Source organism: Neomonachus schauinslandi, chromosome 3, assembly GCF_002201575.2.
Source record: "Neomonachus schauinslandi chromosome 3, ASM220157v2, whole genome shotgun sequence".
NCBI lineage: Eukaryota > Metazoa > Chordata > Mammalia > Carnivora > Phocidae > Neomonachus > Neomonachus schauinslandi.
The window spans coordinates 132,445,262-132,462,176 of NC_058405.1; the positions used below are offsets into that span (position 1 = coordinate 132,445,262).

The window sequence follows — 16,915 nt, forward strand, 5'->3', positions numbered from 1 at the left end:
TGCAAAGGAGCCCCACCGCTCTGCCGACGAGCTGCCCCCGCGAGCAGCGGCCTCGTGATTCCCCCGCCGAGCCGTCCCCGCCTCCCCACCCCGCCCCCGCCTCCCCCGAAGCCTACCAGCTGCCTCTCCCGACCGCTCTCTTCTCCTTCCGGAGCTCGCGTGCGGGACGGTGCTGGCGGGAGCCCGGCGGCAGCTGGAGGTGACGCCGGGAAGATTACGCCTGTGGCAGGGCGGGGGCCGAGCGGATCGCTGCGCGCTGCGCAGAGGAGCGGCAGGAGCGCCCTGCTTGCTGTCGCCTAGCCCAGGTGGGTAAGCGCGCGGCCGCCCGGACTTCCCAGTGCCCGGCTTCAGCTGTTCAGCTGGGTCCTCTTGACCCGCAGTTTCTTGGCCAACCCCCACTCCCTGCGACAGCCATCTACCCTCCCTAGCAGAGCACGTCCCGCCTGCCCTACTCCGGGCTCTCCCTTGGTGCGCGGCGCAGCGACCCCGACCTTCGCACTCATCCTACCCCCACCAGCGAAATTCACGCCTAGGGATGCCCAGAGGCTGACACCCGCGCTGAAGTGGAGAGAGGATTTTCCCCATCGCTTCCCGGCTGTGAGCGCCCGTCTCACCAAAGGGCTCCTGAGCAGCAGCTGCCAAAGGCACGACTCCGAGCGGTAACCTGTTACTTCCCCAGAAGCTGCGGTCTACCGTGGCGGGCGTTACAGTATGAATGCGCGCGCAGGGCTAGGTGTGGGATCCCAGGGTGCGTGTGAAGGCGGTGGCGAGCAGGTGCTACTCTGCGGGGTCTTAGATCTACCCAGATTGGCCGGCACCTCAGTCCCGGGGCCTTCGGTAGCCATCGCGCCAGCGCCGAGCGCAGTACAGGGGCGTCGCGCACCGATCCTAGTCTGCCGCCTTCCGAGCGCAGAGGGCAAGTTCGTTTCCCCAGTAATGTTCCCCTTTCTTGCCACACTCAACCTCTTCGGCTTTGTTCAGCGAAAAATCTGGGGACCTCAGAGAGTTGGGTGGAGAAGGAACACAGAAACTCGTCCTAGGCTTCCAGATGGCTCAAAACGGGGTGGGACAAGAGGGAGACAAGGTTCCGACCCGCTGCTTTCTGGCTGTCTAGAGTGCAAGGTGACTGTAGTTCTTCCCCGCCAAGTCCGAGAGAGAACGTAAAGATATGGACCCTTTTTTTCCTCTCACCGTGTCTCACCAAAGTCCCCGGTCCTCGGAGCAGTTAGCCTCCTTCTTTCCAGGGAATTAACCAGACACAACAACGGGAACCAGACACCGAACCAGACGTGCCCGCCCAGTGCGCACTCCCCCCCGCCTGCCCGCCCTCCGGCTGCTGAGAGCCCAATGGGGCTTGTCGTGGCTCGGCTGGAAAATCGCGCACTGAGGCTCCCTTGCCCTCCTAGCCCTATCCCCCCCCACCCCTGCGTCCTGAACTGGCCTTGGGCTCCCCTAGTCTCTGCGCTGCACTTCAGGTCACCCCGCTCCGCCGCCAGACTGGAGAGCAGCCCTGGGCTACGTTGCCCGCGCCGGAGTCCCAGAGCTCGCGCGCACGTCTCCTCCTCCCCTCGGCGCACCCCGACTCAGCCTGTTAGGTGCCCTTCCTCCCGCCTCTCTGTCCCAAGCCCTGACTTCTCGGGGGGAGCGTCCGCGCCCCCGACCGCTCAGTCGCCTCCCGCGCAGGACCCCGGAAGCCCTCCCCGCACTGCTCTCGCATCTCTTTGCAGCCTGTTCCTGCGCCCGACTGGCCGAGGACCCCGGACAGCAGAGGCCCCGGGACGACCAAGCTGATGGCGTCTTCGACCCCTTCTTCGTCCGCAACCTCCTCGAATGCGGGAGCGGACCCCAATACTACCAACCTGCGCCCCACAAGTAGGTTCAGCCCCAGTTTCCTATCGAATGGACTGCGGGGAAGATGGGGGCGCTGGGACGTGAGGAGGCTGCGCTGGTGGAAAGGGATGGGGGAGCGTGGAGACGATGGAGGCTGGAAAGAAATGGGGCCCTGACCTGGGTCTCGGCCAGAGGTCGTTTGACTGCCAGAAATGCTAGACGATTCTGGGGCGCTGGAAAGTGGGAACCACGCAAGGTTCGAGTAGCGGCGATCGTTGGGGGCTTCTCTTCGAGGGAAGGACGGGCGGCGAGAGTGTTGTTTTTGTTGTGTGTGGTTTCTTTGGCTTGGTGGGACGACGGGGGGTCGGGGCAGAGGGCGGTGTGAGGAGACTCTAGTCTCGGCGGGAATAGAGAGTTTTCTGTCTCCACCTCTCGCTGAGCTGAGACCTGACCCCCTCCTCCTTTCCCCCTGCGCTGTGCTCAAAGTCTATAATCAGCAGAAATTTCGACGTTAATTGCAGCTTTTAGAAAACTCGGGGTCCCTAATTGCTCCAAATTTTCGTCGAGCTATTGACGAGTGAGGGAGAAGCCAGGGGCGAGAAAGGTGCATAAAACGGTTTGAGACTGAGCTTCGACATTTTAGACAATTAATTACATCTCAGACCAAAAAAAACAAAAAAACAGCAGCGGGCAGCAACCTGAGTGGAGAGAGGTGGGGAGCCAGGAAGCGGCAAGAAGCTTTGCCAGGGCGGGAGGAGAGAGCACCCTTCTCTTTTCTCCAGGGCAGGAGATCTGTCAGCAATTGACAGGTCGGCAAAAGAGAAGAAAAGGGGAACCAGATAAAAGGGGGGACGTGAGTTCTATGCTTCCCCACCTCTAGCTCAGCGTGCTCTTCAGCCCATTTCCAGAATTTGTCTTTAATTCAGATTTATTTCCTACCTTTCTGTAGAAGTCTGGCGATGGAAGAGTTGTTTTTCTTTTTTTGCAGTTTGGGTTGAAATGAGTCCCCCTCCCCCAATCTATCAGCTCCAGTAGTAACAGCCCCAGATTTTCTATAGAAGAGGGGTTTAGAAATGGCAGTGTGGTTAGGAGGGCTTATTGCTATGCTTTTATGGCGCTTTCTATAGACTTGAGAAAATGTCGATCGTTCCCATCAACGAAGATGGGGGAATGTTATCCGGGGAGTCCCCTCTCCAATCCCTTGGCGCAGCCGCTGGCTCCCGGGCGCGGAGGCCTTGTCTTAAGTCCTGAGGTTGCGTTTCAGTTCCCTTTGCAGCTCCCTCTCCCCGCCCCCCAGGCGAGCTACAATTACCCACACAACAAAGAGGGGCTCGGGAGAGCCGCCAGCCCTGGTGGCACGTGAGCCGGGCACTGGCGGCCGCTGGCCGGATCAGGCCGGGAGGAACGCGAGGCCTGCCCGCCTTTGTCTGTTGCTCTGGCCTTGATGGATTTTTTTTCCAGACCTCTCCACATTTCCCGCCCCTTTTTTGCTGCCTGACAGGGCAGGGCAACCGCAGTGTTCACCCACCTCAGAGTCCTGCCCCATCCCACCTCACCCGGGTTAACCTTACCTCCCGGCGGCAGCCCGCGGTGGAGCGCATACGCCCAACCTCAGGGCCGAGAACCAGTGGAGGCGCTGACCTGAGTTCGCACATGGCCTGGCGCGCCCGGAAGGCACCGAGGCAGAGGGAAGATAGTCGAGGACCCTGCCTGGGAAGAGCGTGCAGCACCTGTCCTGAGAACGTCGTCGCCTGCCCCCCCCGCCCCCCTCCGCCCGGCAGCCCAGCTGCGGGTTGGGCACCCTAGGCTGCAGGCGCACGCCGGGCTCTCTGCCCGCTCTCGTCCTCCCTTGCAGACACACCCTCGCCCGCCCAGCGGGCTCCGCTTCTCTCTCTCTTCAAGGCCTCCTGGGAGGTGGCCTTGCTCAATCCGCACAACCTTACTCAGCCTCTTCGCTACACCAAAGGGGATCTCTCACTTCCTCTCCCCCATCCCTCTGTCCCTTTATTACTGTAACCCCCAGCTCTGACAGGCAGTGCATTGGGTCTGAACACCAGTGCCCCAGCTGAGTAACCTTGGAAAAATCGCTTAACCTCTCTGAATCCCTATTTTTTATTTGTAAAATGAATCTTAGATAAACACTCTTCTTGTTTCATAGAGTTGTTCTGAGGATTAGCTGAGATGGTGTTTAAAGCGAAAGCACTTTTTGAGTGGAAATAGCTCTTTACCCGCCAGGTATTATTTATTATAAGGGTTTTGCTTTCGCACCGATTTCCTGTCTGTGGCAGGAACTCCATCTGTGACACGCTGTCTCACTGACGTCGGTCTATTTCTTCTCCCCGCTGGGGCTCTGTTGTGCCTCGGGTTTAATGGATGTCACTCTCCTTATCGCCGCCGACATTCGCGCGGAGCTGAAAGCTCGGACCAGGGTGGGGTGGGGGATGGGAGTGATTGGAAGCGCCTTGCTTTGAGAGATACGAAGGGAATTTCACGCTGGGCCCACCGCACCAGCGCGCGCGGGCTCCACAGGCACCCCCGTGCTCCTTCCTGCTAGCTGAACCCCGAGGGCAGGAGAGACCCTGAGGAGTTTGAGAACAGCCTGGTAAAGAAGGAAAACACAACGGCTCCTAGGTCGGCCATTCGGACCCGGAGGAAAGGCGCCTGATTCCCTTTGCCTTCGCCTGCTCCAGACCTGAGACGTCTGAGGGAAGGGTTAATGAGGGGCAGGTTGGGAAGAGGGGATCCGCGATGAGGACCGGAGGCACACTATTGTTTCCCGACTCTGGGTCCGACTGAAGGGCAGCCATGCGAGCCCGATCATCTAGTCAAATACTATTTTTCACCCAATTAATTCCTGAACTCTTCCGCGACCCCATTTCATGCCAGTTTATTTTAAGCTGCCACTCGGCTGGAGACCCGCCAAGAAATTATGAGACGTTTTGGTCCCAGATGCCTCTGTGTTCCCTTTCCGGGCTGCTGTGATCGCCCTTCGAGTCTGCAGGGCGGAGACCAAGGGACAGGGCCTGGCGGGTGGGTGCTGGGTAACACGTGCGGCTTAGCCCGGTCTTTTGTACGTGGTCCACTCGGATCCCGCCTCCCCCTCCCCTGCCGGCGTTGCTTGGAGGCCTGGCGGGCCTCATGGGTGCTCGGCCTCTCAGAGACACCATTCTATACCTGAAAGTGGGAGCAGGAAGGGAGTGTCATGGGCACTCGAAGGGCACGAGTCTGCCCTTCGGCCCACGTATCTGGCCTCTTGCTCCTTTCAGGAAGGAGTTTTTATTGAGGAGCACTGGCGAAAGACCTGCCTTCTCCTCCCCAGAATACCTTTGCCCTCGACCCGGTCCCCCACATGCTCCGAACCTCACTGATCGCACCTCTTTTGCTTTCTAGCGTATGACACCTGGTGCGGCGTGGCCCATGGATGCACCAGAAAACTGGGGCTCAAGATCTGCGGTGAGTGGAAGGGCCCGCTGGGGCCCCGCAGGGCGGCGCAGCTCTCGGGCTTTGAGGGTTTGGGAGAGTGGGGCGCAAGAGGAAGGAGATCCCGGCTCTTGGGTTTGGTTTTCTAAAGTACCTACAGCCCCGACGCCTGGCGAGAAGCCCCTCTACAAGTCTTAAACCTCCTCCGCCTTCCCTTGACCCGGCTGGGGGGTACGTTTTCGGCTGGAGTCCGGGACTCCCAAGAGACAGCGGGGCTTCCCGGGTCTAGGACACAGCGCCCCCGCGCGGCAGCCCCGCTCTTCTTGCCGGCGTCAGGGCAGATCCTAAGCGTGCGCTCTACCTGCGTGGGGAAGGAAGGTCTGGTTGAAGAGGTGAACTGGTCTGGTTTTCCCGGAGAGCAGGCCTAAGGCATGGTTTCCGCCCGAGGCGGAGGCTGGCACGTCGTCCCCCCTCCCCCGCCAGTCCCCGCCAGCGTACGTTGAACGTGGCCTCCCCAGCTTGAGAATGTGCCCCGAGATGTCACAACGGATTCAGATTTCGTTCTTTCATTCTTTGCCTGCAGCCCTCGGTGGCCTGCCTGGGGGAGGTGCGGACGGCTCGGGCCAGAGGGTTTGCGGAGCTTGCCCTTGAAGGAGAAGGAAGGAAAAGGGGGCAGGCGGGGGCGTGGGGCCTCAAGAGGAGAAAGGGGGTGTCGGGCACGATTTGCCAGAGAGGAAGACAAATAGATCTGGGAGCTGGAGAGGAGAAAGAACCGTTCTCCGGAGACGTGAGGGTCTGAAATGAAAACGCCCAAGGGACGTCATTTTTTTTTTTTAAGGGAAAAAGGAGACTTGTTCGAAGGGACACAGCTGAATGGCTCCGGCTGAACAATGAGGACTTGCTTTCCTTGCTACATTTCACCGTCTAAAATCTCTAGCCTTATCGGGCCAGAAAATACGGACGTTCCCGGGCAGGGGGTGGAGGGGCGGGGGAAGATTAACGAGGGGCTTATTAAAGAGCCATCCGTCAGCGGCTGCGCGCGGGAGATAGCGGTGGAGCGGGCGCGGAGCACGCCCGCCCCAGCCCCGAGCGCCCCAGCGGGAGCCGGCCACTGAGTGTTCCTTGGGCCTGCTCTTCCAGCTTCTCTGCGTCCGGGGGCCCGAGGAAGGCGGCGGCGGGGCCCGGAGAGGACAGGGACTACTTAGCGGCTCCGGGGAACCACCCTCCCTTCCCCGCTTTGCCGCGAGACGCCCTCCCAACGCTTCTGGGGCTCTGTCCCCTCGATCCACGGTGAGGAAGCGTTGCTCAACTCCTAGACGCGGCCATCTCCCAGGGAAAGCCCAGCCCTGCCGCGGGGCGGCCCCAGGTTTGGCCCTCTCTCCGGCCCGCGAGGGCCGCGGGGCTAGGCCCGGGCGGCGTCGGCGGGCGGGGGAGGCTGGAGGCAGCAGAGCTTTGTTCTATAAATAGCCCCCTCCCCCAGCCGCCATTCCCGGCTTAATGGCCCGTTTCGCGCCCGGTCCCTTCGGCGGCCACGGCACTCAGCTTCTGCAGCCGTCATTGTCATGCAGGCGGGCAAGCAGAACTGAGCAAGCCCAATGCGCCCGCCGCGGTCGCCGGCAGGGTGGGGGAGACTTGGGGTGAGGGCTGCCTTCCCCGCGGTCTTGGGCCTGCCTGGCCGGCAACCTTCGTCCCTCCTGCACTCCCTGAGCCAGGCGTCGCGCCGCAGGCCGTGTCCCCTGTGGCCCCCTTCCGGAGACACGCCCTGAGTGCCCCTAAAGGGTAAACGGGCAAGAAAGAGTTGAGCTTCGTTGGGTCCGCGAATAGGGGTCCCCGAGTTTGCATCAACTTACTATGAGGGAGAGCTCTTGAGCATTTGGGGGCTACCATCCGCGGAGAGTTTCTTCCCTGTTTTAAACACACACACACACCCCAACACTAATTTCAGGAAAGTTGCAACCCGTTTGACAGGAGGAAAGGGCTGGTAGTCTGTTGAGCGGGAACTTGCCTTCTGCTAAAAAGCAAGCTTTGGGGGCCACAGGTTAGGAGGCTTCACATTAGGCTTGATTCTGAAAGGAAACAAAACACCAGGCGGATTTATTTCCCATACCTTGGACCAACTCTGGCTTTCCGAAGTGCAGTCTTTGGTTTGGACCTGAATCCACAGCCTCCCACCCTCCACTCAGGGACACCCCAACTCCCTTCATCCCAGACATTCGTGAGCCTGGAGGATGCCTTCTCCACACTCTCCAGGTTGGTCTGACCTTTCACATTAAGACAGCAGTAGAATCAATTTTCCTCTTCTCACCTCCAAATCCATTGCCCTAGGTGACCCCCATAAACATCCTCAGTGCCTTGCCAAGATGCAACTCCCACCCCTTCTCCTACCTCCCTTCTCTGGAAGCCAGGGAAGAAAGCTGCAAAAAGGCTCTGGGTCTCACCAGTGGTACCCTTTGCTTCAGAGGCAGAATCCCCTGGGAAAATAATCAGGTAGAAGAAACCCAGGGTTTGCCAAGAGGTAGAATGGGGTAGCTACAAGCATGGTGGCATGACTTAAATAGAAGGAGATGCAGGGGCTCTGGGTTCTAGTAACTTCCCAGTGTGTCCTTGGCCCTCCATCACTTATATATGCAGAGGTCCCAAACTGGCTGCCAGCTACAGCCTATGAGCTCTTTTATTTAGCCCATGCAGTGTGTGTGTGTGTGTGTGTGTGTGTGTGTGTGTGTGTGTGTTTGATTTTGTGTCAGTTGCCATACAACTTTCAAACAGAGAAAGACTTCAGATATTATGTATTTCTGGCTTCTGTTGAAATAAGAAGTTGGGGCGGGGGAGATCTGGCAAGGTATTTTGAGCCCATAAAAATCAGGGAAAAAGTTCCTTCCTCCAGGTAGATGCAATTCCACTCCACAGCTTGCCGAGCAAGAGCAGGGGTTGCGGGGGGTGGAATGGGCTTTAGCCCTCCTTACCCCCTTGGCCCTGTGCCCTTCTACCATGCACAGCTCATAGACTTGCTCAAACCAAGTGCTCTCTAGTTCCCTACACTCCTCCCCTCTCAATGGGCCCCCTAGGCCTTTGAGTTTGGGGGCAGGAGTGAGGAACCAGCCTCAGGATCTCCCCTCCGCCCAAAGGAGGAGTCATCACAGGGTTTGCCTCCTGTTCTCCCCTTAAAGCTAGCGACAAGCTGACCAAAGTCAAGTGCAGCTTTGGTTTGCCTCTGCTTTTCTTTTTTGCCTCTTGGGAATGTTGAGCTGGGTTACCAGTCACTCACTGCTTAAACTAGGTCCTCACAGGTGGTATGCGGAGCAAGAGAGAATCCAATCTGCTTCAGTCTCAGGGACCCCTGCTTCCAGGACCCCTTGCTAGCCAGGGAAGTAGTCAAAGCACTGACTTCAATGTCATCCACCACCTGGTCATCCTTGGAGAAGCATACATTTCTTTCCAGAGCCTCTCAGGACCTTGAGAGACCTCGGTCATTTATCTTTTTTGAGGCTTCCAATATTTTAAAAAACAGATACCTTCCAAGATATTGTTATTCTGATAACAATGTGCATTAAGTGTTTATATTAGCAAATTAATGGGTTTAAACACAATTTATAATGCAATGTAAGTATGCTATTCAAAAGATAAACATAGGATTTATAGGAAATACTGATTCCTAGTGCACTCCACGCAGTGTGGTCCAGGGATGAGATGCAGATTTAAAGTTGTGTCATAATTGTCATCTCTCCATCCTATCAGGACACCTCTGGAACTGCCTGTGTCAGATTTGAAGATAATATCCAAAGCCTAAATCGAAGTCATAGGTCCTGCCCTCTGAACTCCTACTCTTTAGGTCTCTGACCTCTGGTTGGCTCTGACTCACTCCTTGGGAAAGCCTTAAGTCTCTACCTCGAAACCCCTTAGGAATGCCTTTCCTCTGGGCAGCGGCAGGACCTTACCTCCATTAGGCCACATGGATTTGGTCTTTTCAGGCTGGCAAATTCCATAGCTCACTTTTCCAGGACTAGGGGAGCAGTCTTGGAATTCAGGAACCAGGTGCCTCTGGCAAATGAGTGCTGGCTCCTGGTTTTGGACTCTGGGGTTTGTATGGGAAATGAAGAAAGTAGGAGGAAGGGTGAGGGAAAGGATACAAACCCCCACCTTTACACCCAAGTGTGGAGCTCTATTATGGTGTCTTACCCCCTCCTGATGTCCTTTGGGGCTTTAGTGATAAGTTTACAAGGTGCTGGGAACAATGAAAGGCCTGGGGCCTCTACCTTCCTATTCTTCCCTCCAAAAATAGACCCTGCTCCTGTGTGTGGGAGGATTCCAATCCCTGCAGCCTTTCCCCTGCATCCCTCCTTCCTCTACCCCTTGCCACTGAATTGCAGTCCTGGGGAAGTAAAGCCGAATTCCCCCAGATTAACTTGCCTCTCTTTGAACCTCCTGGGACTTTCCTCCAAGCCTGTCTTGTGATGTGCATGACTCCCCAAGGATCTTGGTATCTACAAAGACAGCTTTGGGGTCACTGAGAAGCTTAGAACTTTCTTCTTCTTTTCAGTGTGTTGCATTTTGGGCTAAGATCGAGACATAATGGGAGGAGATGCTGAGAGGAGTGGGTCAGCAGGTCCTGAGCCCCAGAAGGAATGGGTGTGGGTACGAAGGGAAGGAGTGTGCTCCTAGCTGGCAGAGTCCCCAGGCCTTCTGCCTCAGCCTGCTTCTCTGTTTGCCACTGGTGGTGTTTGTGCTGCTCACCGCAGGTACGAGAGATTTCTACTCCTTCCGAGGGGCAGATGTGAGGTGCTTTGTATCCCACCCCGGGCTCACGAGTTCAGCTCTGTGGGGTTCTGGGGTGGCTTTCTGGCTTCATTACAACATGGGTTCCCATCTGCCAAACTGTCAGTTCCTGGAGGGTAGGAGATCTGTCTCATTTATCTTTATCTGTCCCCTGTTCTAGATGTTTAGCAAAGTGCTTTTCCACAACAGATGCTCAGTCAGTATTTACAGGAAGAAATGTCACCACACATAAGGTTTTATGCTTCCTTGTCTCTTTCCCCAATACCTTTGTTCAAGGAGAGGGGGTGGTATGGAGGCAGCTGCACTTCAGGTTTGGGTCAGAAAAATTGCACCTACCTTCAGTCCTGTGAGCGTTACCTGGTGCCCAAGGAAAGCACCTTCCCTAACCCCCAGTGCTGGTCCTCACCCCCTCCTTCCTCAGGCTGCACAGCCCATAAACCCGGTGCCGGCAGCATCCTCCCCGCTAGTGTCCTTCCCCTTAAAGCCCCATCCTGGGGCTGGTCACTGGAGTGGAAGCTGTCCAATTGACTTAATTCTGAGTTCAGAGTCATGTTCAGAGAGGAGAATGGGCTTTGCTTACTGTTTTCCTCTCTTGCATGACCGGGTCTGTACCAGTGATGACACTTGGCACTGCCCCTTCCCCGCCGGAAGGCGAGCAGTGCCACAGCCCTTATACGTAAGATGCAGTTACTCAGCTTCTTCTCAGGAGAAGCAGGAACCCCGCATGGACAGTGGAACTGGCCTGGCAGCTGACCCTCCGAGGCTGGGAATTTCGTGCATTCCCTCTGACCCAGCGTCTTGTGCTACAGGCTTCTTGCAGAGGACCAACAGCCTGGAAGAGAAGAGCCGGCTTGTGAGCGCCTTCAAGGAGAGACAGTCCTCCAAGAACCTGCTTTCCTGTGAAAACAGTGACAGGGATGGCCGTTTCCGGCGCACAGAGACCGACTTCTCCAACCTGTTTGCTCGAGGTAGTCCCCACCCCCCACCTTCCCCACACCCCCCAACCCTCCCCAGCCCTGTCCAGTACTATCCAGTAGGTTTCTTGTTTAGGTTTCTTAACCTTTTCCTAAAATTTTACTTCTTTGACCAAATTGATCATTACTCCTTCTGAACTGTCATGAAACGATTTTTCCAGTATTTAAATATAATATACTCCCTTCTTCCCTATGGCCTAGGACTTCATCATTTTGGAAGCTGGATGAGGGCAGTCAGTAAAAACAGTCAACTCCAAAGACACTTGCAGGGACAAATACAGTTTCATAGACTCTCAGAATCCAAAGGAATCTTACATATAAGAAAATCCAGTGATTCCCATAATAGCATTCATCCTCCAAGGTCGGCAACAACGACAAAATCACTCTGTGGGGGCGCCTGGGTGGCTCAGTTGGTTAAGCGACTGCCTTCGGCTCAGGTCATGATCCTGGAGTCCCTGGATCGAGTCCCGCATCGGGCTCCCTGCTCGGCAGGGAGTCTGCTTCTCCCTCTGACCCTCTTCCCTCTCATGCTCTCTCTCATTCTCTCTCTCAAATAAATAAATAAAATCTTTATAAAAAAAAAAATCACTCTGTGGGAAGCTGTGTGGTTGGGCGTAATGACCAAGTACTGTCCTGAAACTCATTTTCCTTTTGGAGATCTTTCATTATTACTTCTGTCCCCACAACTCTGTCTCAGGAGGAGCTTTCCCCATCTCTCCTGAACAGCTTGAAGGTAAACCCCCCCTGTGCCCCCTTCCATTAGCTCCCCACAGGCCATAGAGGCCAGACCCAAACAGTCGATAAGACTTCACTAAACCTCAGAGATAATCTTGGGAATCTACACAGAGCATTATGTAAAGCCAATCTGCTCTTGAGCTATGGCTCACCACTTCAGTTGGGGCCCCCCATAATTTTCCTGCCAGGTTAACCCAGCCTGACTCTGCCTACCAGAGGCTGGAACCCAAAATCACCCCCCAGACATCCCAAAGCCCAAGCCCAAAGGATGAGGTCGAGAGGGAGAGATGTGGGAGTTTCCTTTCCCACCTTTCTGAGCCCCACCTTCGAGCTCTTGTTTTCTAAGGACACTACAGAGGACCGCTCCACTCTGCAGGGGGGACCTCAGCCTCTACCCACAGAACCCTCACCCTCTGCCATCAACGATCAAGTGTATCATAATGGCCAACCAGAAGGCCAGTGTCTGAACCAGATGTAGAGAGACACACACACCTGGTCGCAGGGAAGCAGGGCAGAGGCCTCCTCCATCACGTTCCTGACAGGTGCCCAGTCAGCCTACAAGTGGACAACAACAGTGACCAGCTGCTCATGGCTTCTAAGAGCTCTCCGTTTATGAGCAGCCTAACTATCAGAAAGTCTGCCAACCTTCAGAAAGTATGCAGAACCTCTGTGTGTAGGCATATGTGCATTTTTCTGGGGAGACAGTACATCAGATTCTCCATGTGTATACATAACCTGGAGTAAATTAGGTCTGTAAAGATATCATGGCTGGTATTTGGGATTTCTGGGCTGAGGAAACCTAGACATGGGCCAGGCGATAATCCTTTGTTGGCTTTCCCCCCTCAGATCTGCTTCCAGCAAAGAATGGGGAGGAGCAAACTGTGCAGTTCCTACTGGAAGTGGTAGACATACTGCTCAACTATGTCCGCAAGACGTTTGATCGCTCCACCAAGGTGCTGGACTTCCATCACCCACACCAGCTGCTGGAAGGCATGGAGGGCTTCAACTTGGAGCTGTCAGACCACCCCGAGTCCCTGGAGCAGATCTTGGTTGACTGCAGAGACACCCTGAAGTATGGGGTCCGTACAGGTAAGGGTGAGAGCCAGATGGACATGCGGCAGGAACCTTGCCCTCCCTCACACCCCTGCCAGTTGACGATGGCAAACCCGTGTGGAAGGTGGTGAGGGAAGGCAGCAGTGTGTTCAGTGACCACAGAACAACCTTGGGCAGTGCCGGGGGTGGAAGGCCCAACCCGGGCAAAAGCTCATCATTTATTGTAAACACAAATTTAAAAATACAAACACACGGTGCCGTGTTAAGTTCTGTATAAAGAGTTTTCATTCTTTGGATTTATTCACAAGCTAAAAAGAGCAGAATGACCTGCTTCCTACTTCTTTTCTCTCCTCCGTTTCATGCCTATTTCATTCTGATAAATCCTACCCTTGCCTCTCCCTAAAACTGGGGAGAATTGGGCCCATTTCCCTCCCTTTCTGTATTAGTTTTCTAGGGCTGCCATAACAAATTACCACAGGCTGGGTGACTCAAAACAACAGAAATGTATTCTCTCACAGTTCTGGAGGCTGGAAGTTTGAAATTTCGGTGTGCAGGGCCATGCTGTCTCTGAAGACTCTTGGGGAGATCTGTCTTCGCCTCTTCCAGCTGCTGGTGGTCGAGGGCTTTCCTTGGCTTGTAGATGCATCACTCTAATCCCTGCCTTCGCCTTCCCTTGGCCTTCTCCCTGTGAATGTGTCCAAAGTTTTCTCTTCTTATAAGGACACCAGTCTTTGGATTAGGCCTACTCCAATCAGTTATGGCCTCATCCTAACTTGATTACATCTGCAAAGGTCCTCTTTCCAAATAAGGTCACACTCACAGTAATCAGGAGTTAGGACTTGATCATATCTTTTTGACGGACACAATTCAACCCACAACACCTTCTGTTGGCAAGGCAAAAAGTTCACATACATACACACCATTTGCATCCTGCTTCAACTTCTGGAGTTTAGATGCTCTGAGTCACTAAATCCTATCTCTAACAGGGGGCCCTTGAGGAAGCCCTCTTGCCTCCTTTTCATGTTGCAGGAACCCTCTCTAATCAGTGGTCCTGGCCAAAGTGGTTACTTCCCAGGTGCCTCAGGTTCAAGGATTTTTTGGGTTTCTATCTGGCTGTTTCTAAGCCTGGGAGTAAAGCAATTGTTTCTTCTCACTGCTTCTTTCCCCACAGCAGTCTGGCTTTCCTGAGCTCTTGGGCACGCAGTTCTGCAGGAACTGGCAATCCCTGGCATAGTTGTCACCACAGGGGATCCCCTGATAGCCCCTTGTTCTTTTTTCTTCTTTCTCTCTCCCTCTCCTTTATTATCCCTCTCACTCTTCCTAGTCACCTGAAGAGAGATTTAAGGCCAAGACTAGGGAGCTTGGTGGTGATAGAGCTGAGTAAGACTATTGGGTGTCAAAAACAAAGTGTTATAATGGAATAATGAGGCCGGTCAGAGAGGCATTTTTATTTTTTTTTATTTTTATTTTTTAAAGATTTTATTTATTTATTTGAGAGAGAGAGAGAGAATTAGAGAGAGAGCATGAGGGGGGGAGGGTCAGAGGGAGAAGCAGACTCCCCGCCGAGCAGGGAGCCTGATGTGGGACTCGATCCCGGGACTCCAGGATCATGACCTGAGCCGAAGGCAGTCGCCTAACCAACTGAGCCACCCAGGTGCCCTGAGAGAGGCATTTTTAAATAAGGAATCCCAAACAGCTTTTGAGGTCTGCCAATGCCACTGAAATAAGTGTAGCTTCCTTGAATAACTGCAGGATGGACAAAGCCTAATTATGCCATAAAGTCTGTGTTTGATTTTTAAAGAAAAGCACACTCATCAATTTAGTTACTGCTCACCTTGGTCTGATGGCTAACCTATTCCTGATGGAGATCAAGTAGTGTTATATAGCTAGATAAAAAAAGAGTCTGGATTCTCCATGTATGTCTTAGCAGGACTTGGTTTAGGCCACTGTTTGTTATTTTGTCAGGCCTCTCTGTATGCACTTTCTCAGAGAGATGAAACCATGTACTTCTATCATTAAAGCTCAGAATAGTGTTGTCCTTCAAAGAAAAATACATGGGTTCCTCATAACTAGCAGCTTATACTGCCTACAAAACGGAAGCATCACATGGTCATAGGAGCATGGACTCTTACGAGTGCAGTGTATGACTCCACTTAGTTAGCCTGCAGCCATTCATCCCTGTTCGTTAGCGTAGCATCTGGGAGCAGGTATTTACATTTATAGAGTTCATGATCTCTCGGGCCATGTGAAACCTTCAGCTGCATCTCAGGGTGTTGACCCTGGGAAAGTAAACTGTTGCTGCCATATGAAAACACAGCTCCTGGTTGCTGAGCTGTAATCAGATGTAGATCAGAGCCATAGGGTAAACCCCACAGGTAGCCACACACAGTGGAAGGTAGTTGTTTTTTTTTTTTTTTTAAGGGTATTAATATTCAGCCAAAATAATGAATTGGGCTTTAATAGTGAAAACATTGTCTCTTATCTCTGACTGAGCTGGCTGCAGTTTGTGAAGAGATGATGGTATTTGGAAATTTCTTTACAAAGTAACAAAATATTTCTGAAAAAAAAAGGAACAAGTACGTGTAGATTTTTCATGACCTGATACAGACACTGTTAGCCCTCAACCACAGTAGCTATACCAACTCCCGTAGTTCTTCTTTTTTTAACTATGTATTATGGAAAAGTTTAAACTTATACAGAAGTAGAATAGTGTAATGAACCCTATGTAACCAACACTCAGCTTCAACTCTTATCAATTCCTGACAACTTTGTTTCACTTTGTCCCCTCCCCCTTCTCTATTATATGGAAGCGAATCTCAGATATACTATTTCATCCATAAATATTCTTTTGGGGGGGGGCAGGAGGAAGCCACCTTCCCTTTTTTATTTATTTATTTTTTATTTATTATTTATTTATTTATTTTAAAGATTTTATTTATTTATTTGACAGAGAGAGAGAGCACAAGCACAAGCAGGGGGAGCAACAGGCAGAGGGAGAAGCAGGCTCCCCGCTGAGCAGGGAGCCCAATGCGGGGTTCGATCCCAGGACTCCGGGATCATGACCTGAGCCGAAGGCAGACGCTTAACCAGCTGAGCCACCCAGACATCCCCATAAATATTCTTCATTCTCAATAACTGCTTTCTTTTAAGAGGGGGGCAGGGGCAGAGGCAGAGGGAGAGAGAATCTCAAGCAGACTCCCTGCTCACTGAGATCATGATCTGAGCTGAAATCAAGAGTCGGCCACTTAACCAACTGAGCCACCCCAATGCCCCCTAAAGAACTCTTTAAAAAATAAATAACCACTCGGGGTGCCTGGGTAGCTCAGTCAGTTAAGCGGCTGACTCTTGATTTCAGCTCAGATCATGATCTCAGGGTCATGAGATCGAGTCTGCGGCAGGCTCCACACTCATTGGGGAGTCTGCTTGAGATTCTCTCTCTCCCTCTGCCCCTCCCCCCACATTGGCGCATGTGCGTGCTCTCTCTCTCTCTCTAAAGTAAAAAATAAATCTTTAAAATAAATAAAGAACCACAATATCATTGTTAGATCAAAAAAATCCAAAATTCACAGTTCCTTAATATCAAGCATTCAGTCAGTGTTCAAATTCCCAGTGGTCTCATGAATGTTATAATTCATTTGAGTCAGGATCCAAGCAAGTCCTCCACATTGTAATTGTTTAGTATATCTCTTAATAGATTTCCCCCTCCATTTTTTTCCCTTGAAGTTTATTTATTGAAAAAGTTAACTTTGAAAAAATAACTCTTTCTCCCACTACCTGACTTGGTACCACATCTATCATCTGTTATTTCATTGAATAAAGAGATTTGAAATTGAAATTTAAAAGAGGTCATTTTGTTACTTGATAGAAATTCTGGTATAAGATTTTGGGGACATAATGTTGTAGTCGTAAGATAAAAGTAAGGTTTTAGACAACTTCGTTTCCTTTATATATCCGAAGAACAAAGGAATACTGTTTCATGTTTATTTGAGGGCATTTGTGTCAGTCTGTCTATCTTTGTTCATCTTTTGTCTCTGCCATATTGAGTGGCTTTGATACATGGTCCAATAGTGTGATTCCGTTTATTATATATATATATATATATATATATATATATATATATATATATATAT

The 16,915-nt window shown here is 52.7% G+C and overlaps 1 protein-coding gene across 2 annotated transcripts in view; it reads left to right on the forward strand.

The window, feature by feature from the left end:
- The first annotated feature begins 264 nt into the window (after nucleotides 1–264).
- The window catches only part of GAD1 (glutamate decarboxylase 1), a 40,946-nt gene continuing 24,295 nt past the window's right edge, over nucleotides 265–16,915 (forward strand). Inside the window, exons 1-5 of one of the 2 annotated variants that reach the window (XM_021702751.1) lie at nucleotides 265–305; nucleotides 1,728–1,872; nucleotides 5,221–5,283; nucleotides 10,833–10,991; nucleotides 12,579–12,821. In XM_021702751.1, the coding sequence (XP_021558426.1) occupies nucleotides 1,791–1,872; nucleotides 5,221–5,283; nucleotides 10,833–10,991; nucleotides 12,579–12,821 (547 nt within the window). In that variant the 5' untranslated portion in view covers nucleotides 265–305; nucleotides 1,728–1,790. Of the gene's footprint in view, nucleotides 306–1,727; nucleotides 1,873–5,220; nucleotides 5,284–10,832; nucleotides 10,992–12,578; nucleotides 12,822–16,915 lie in introns of those variants that run through there. The other variant, XM_021702752.1, reaches the window with a different exon arrangement.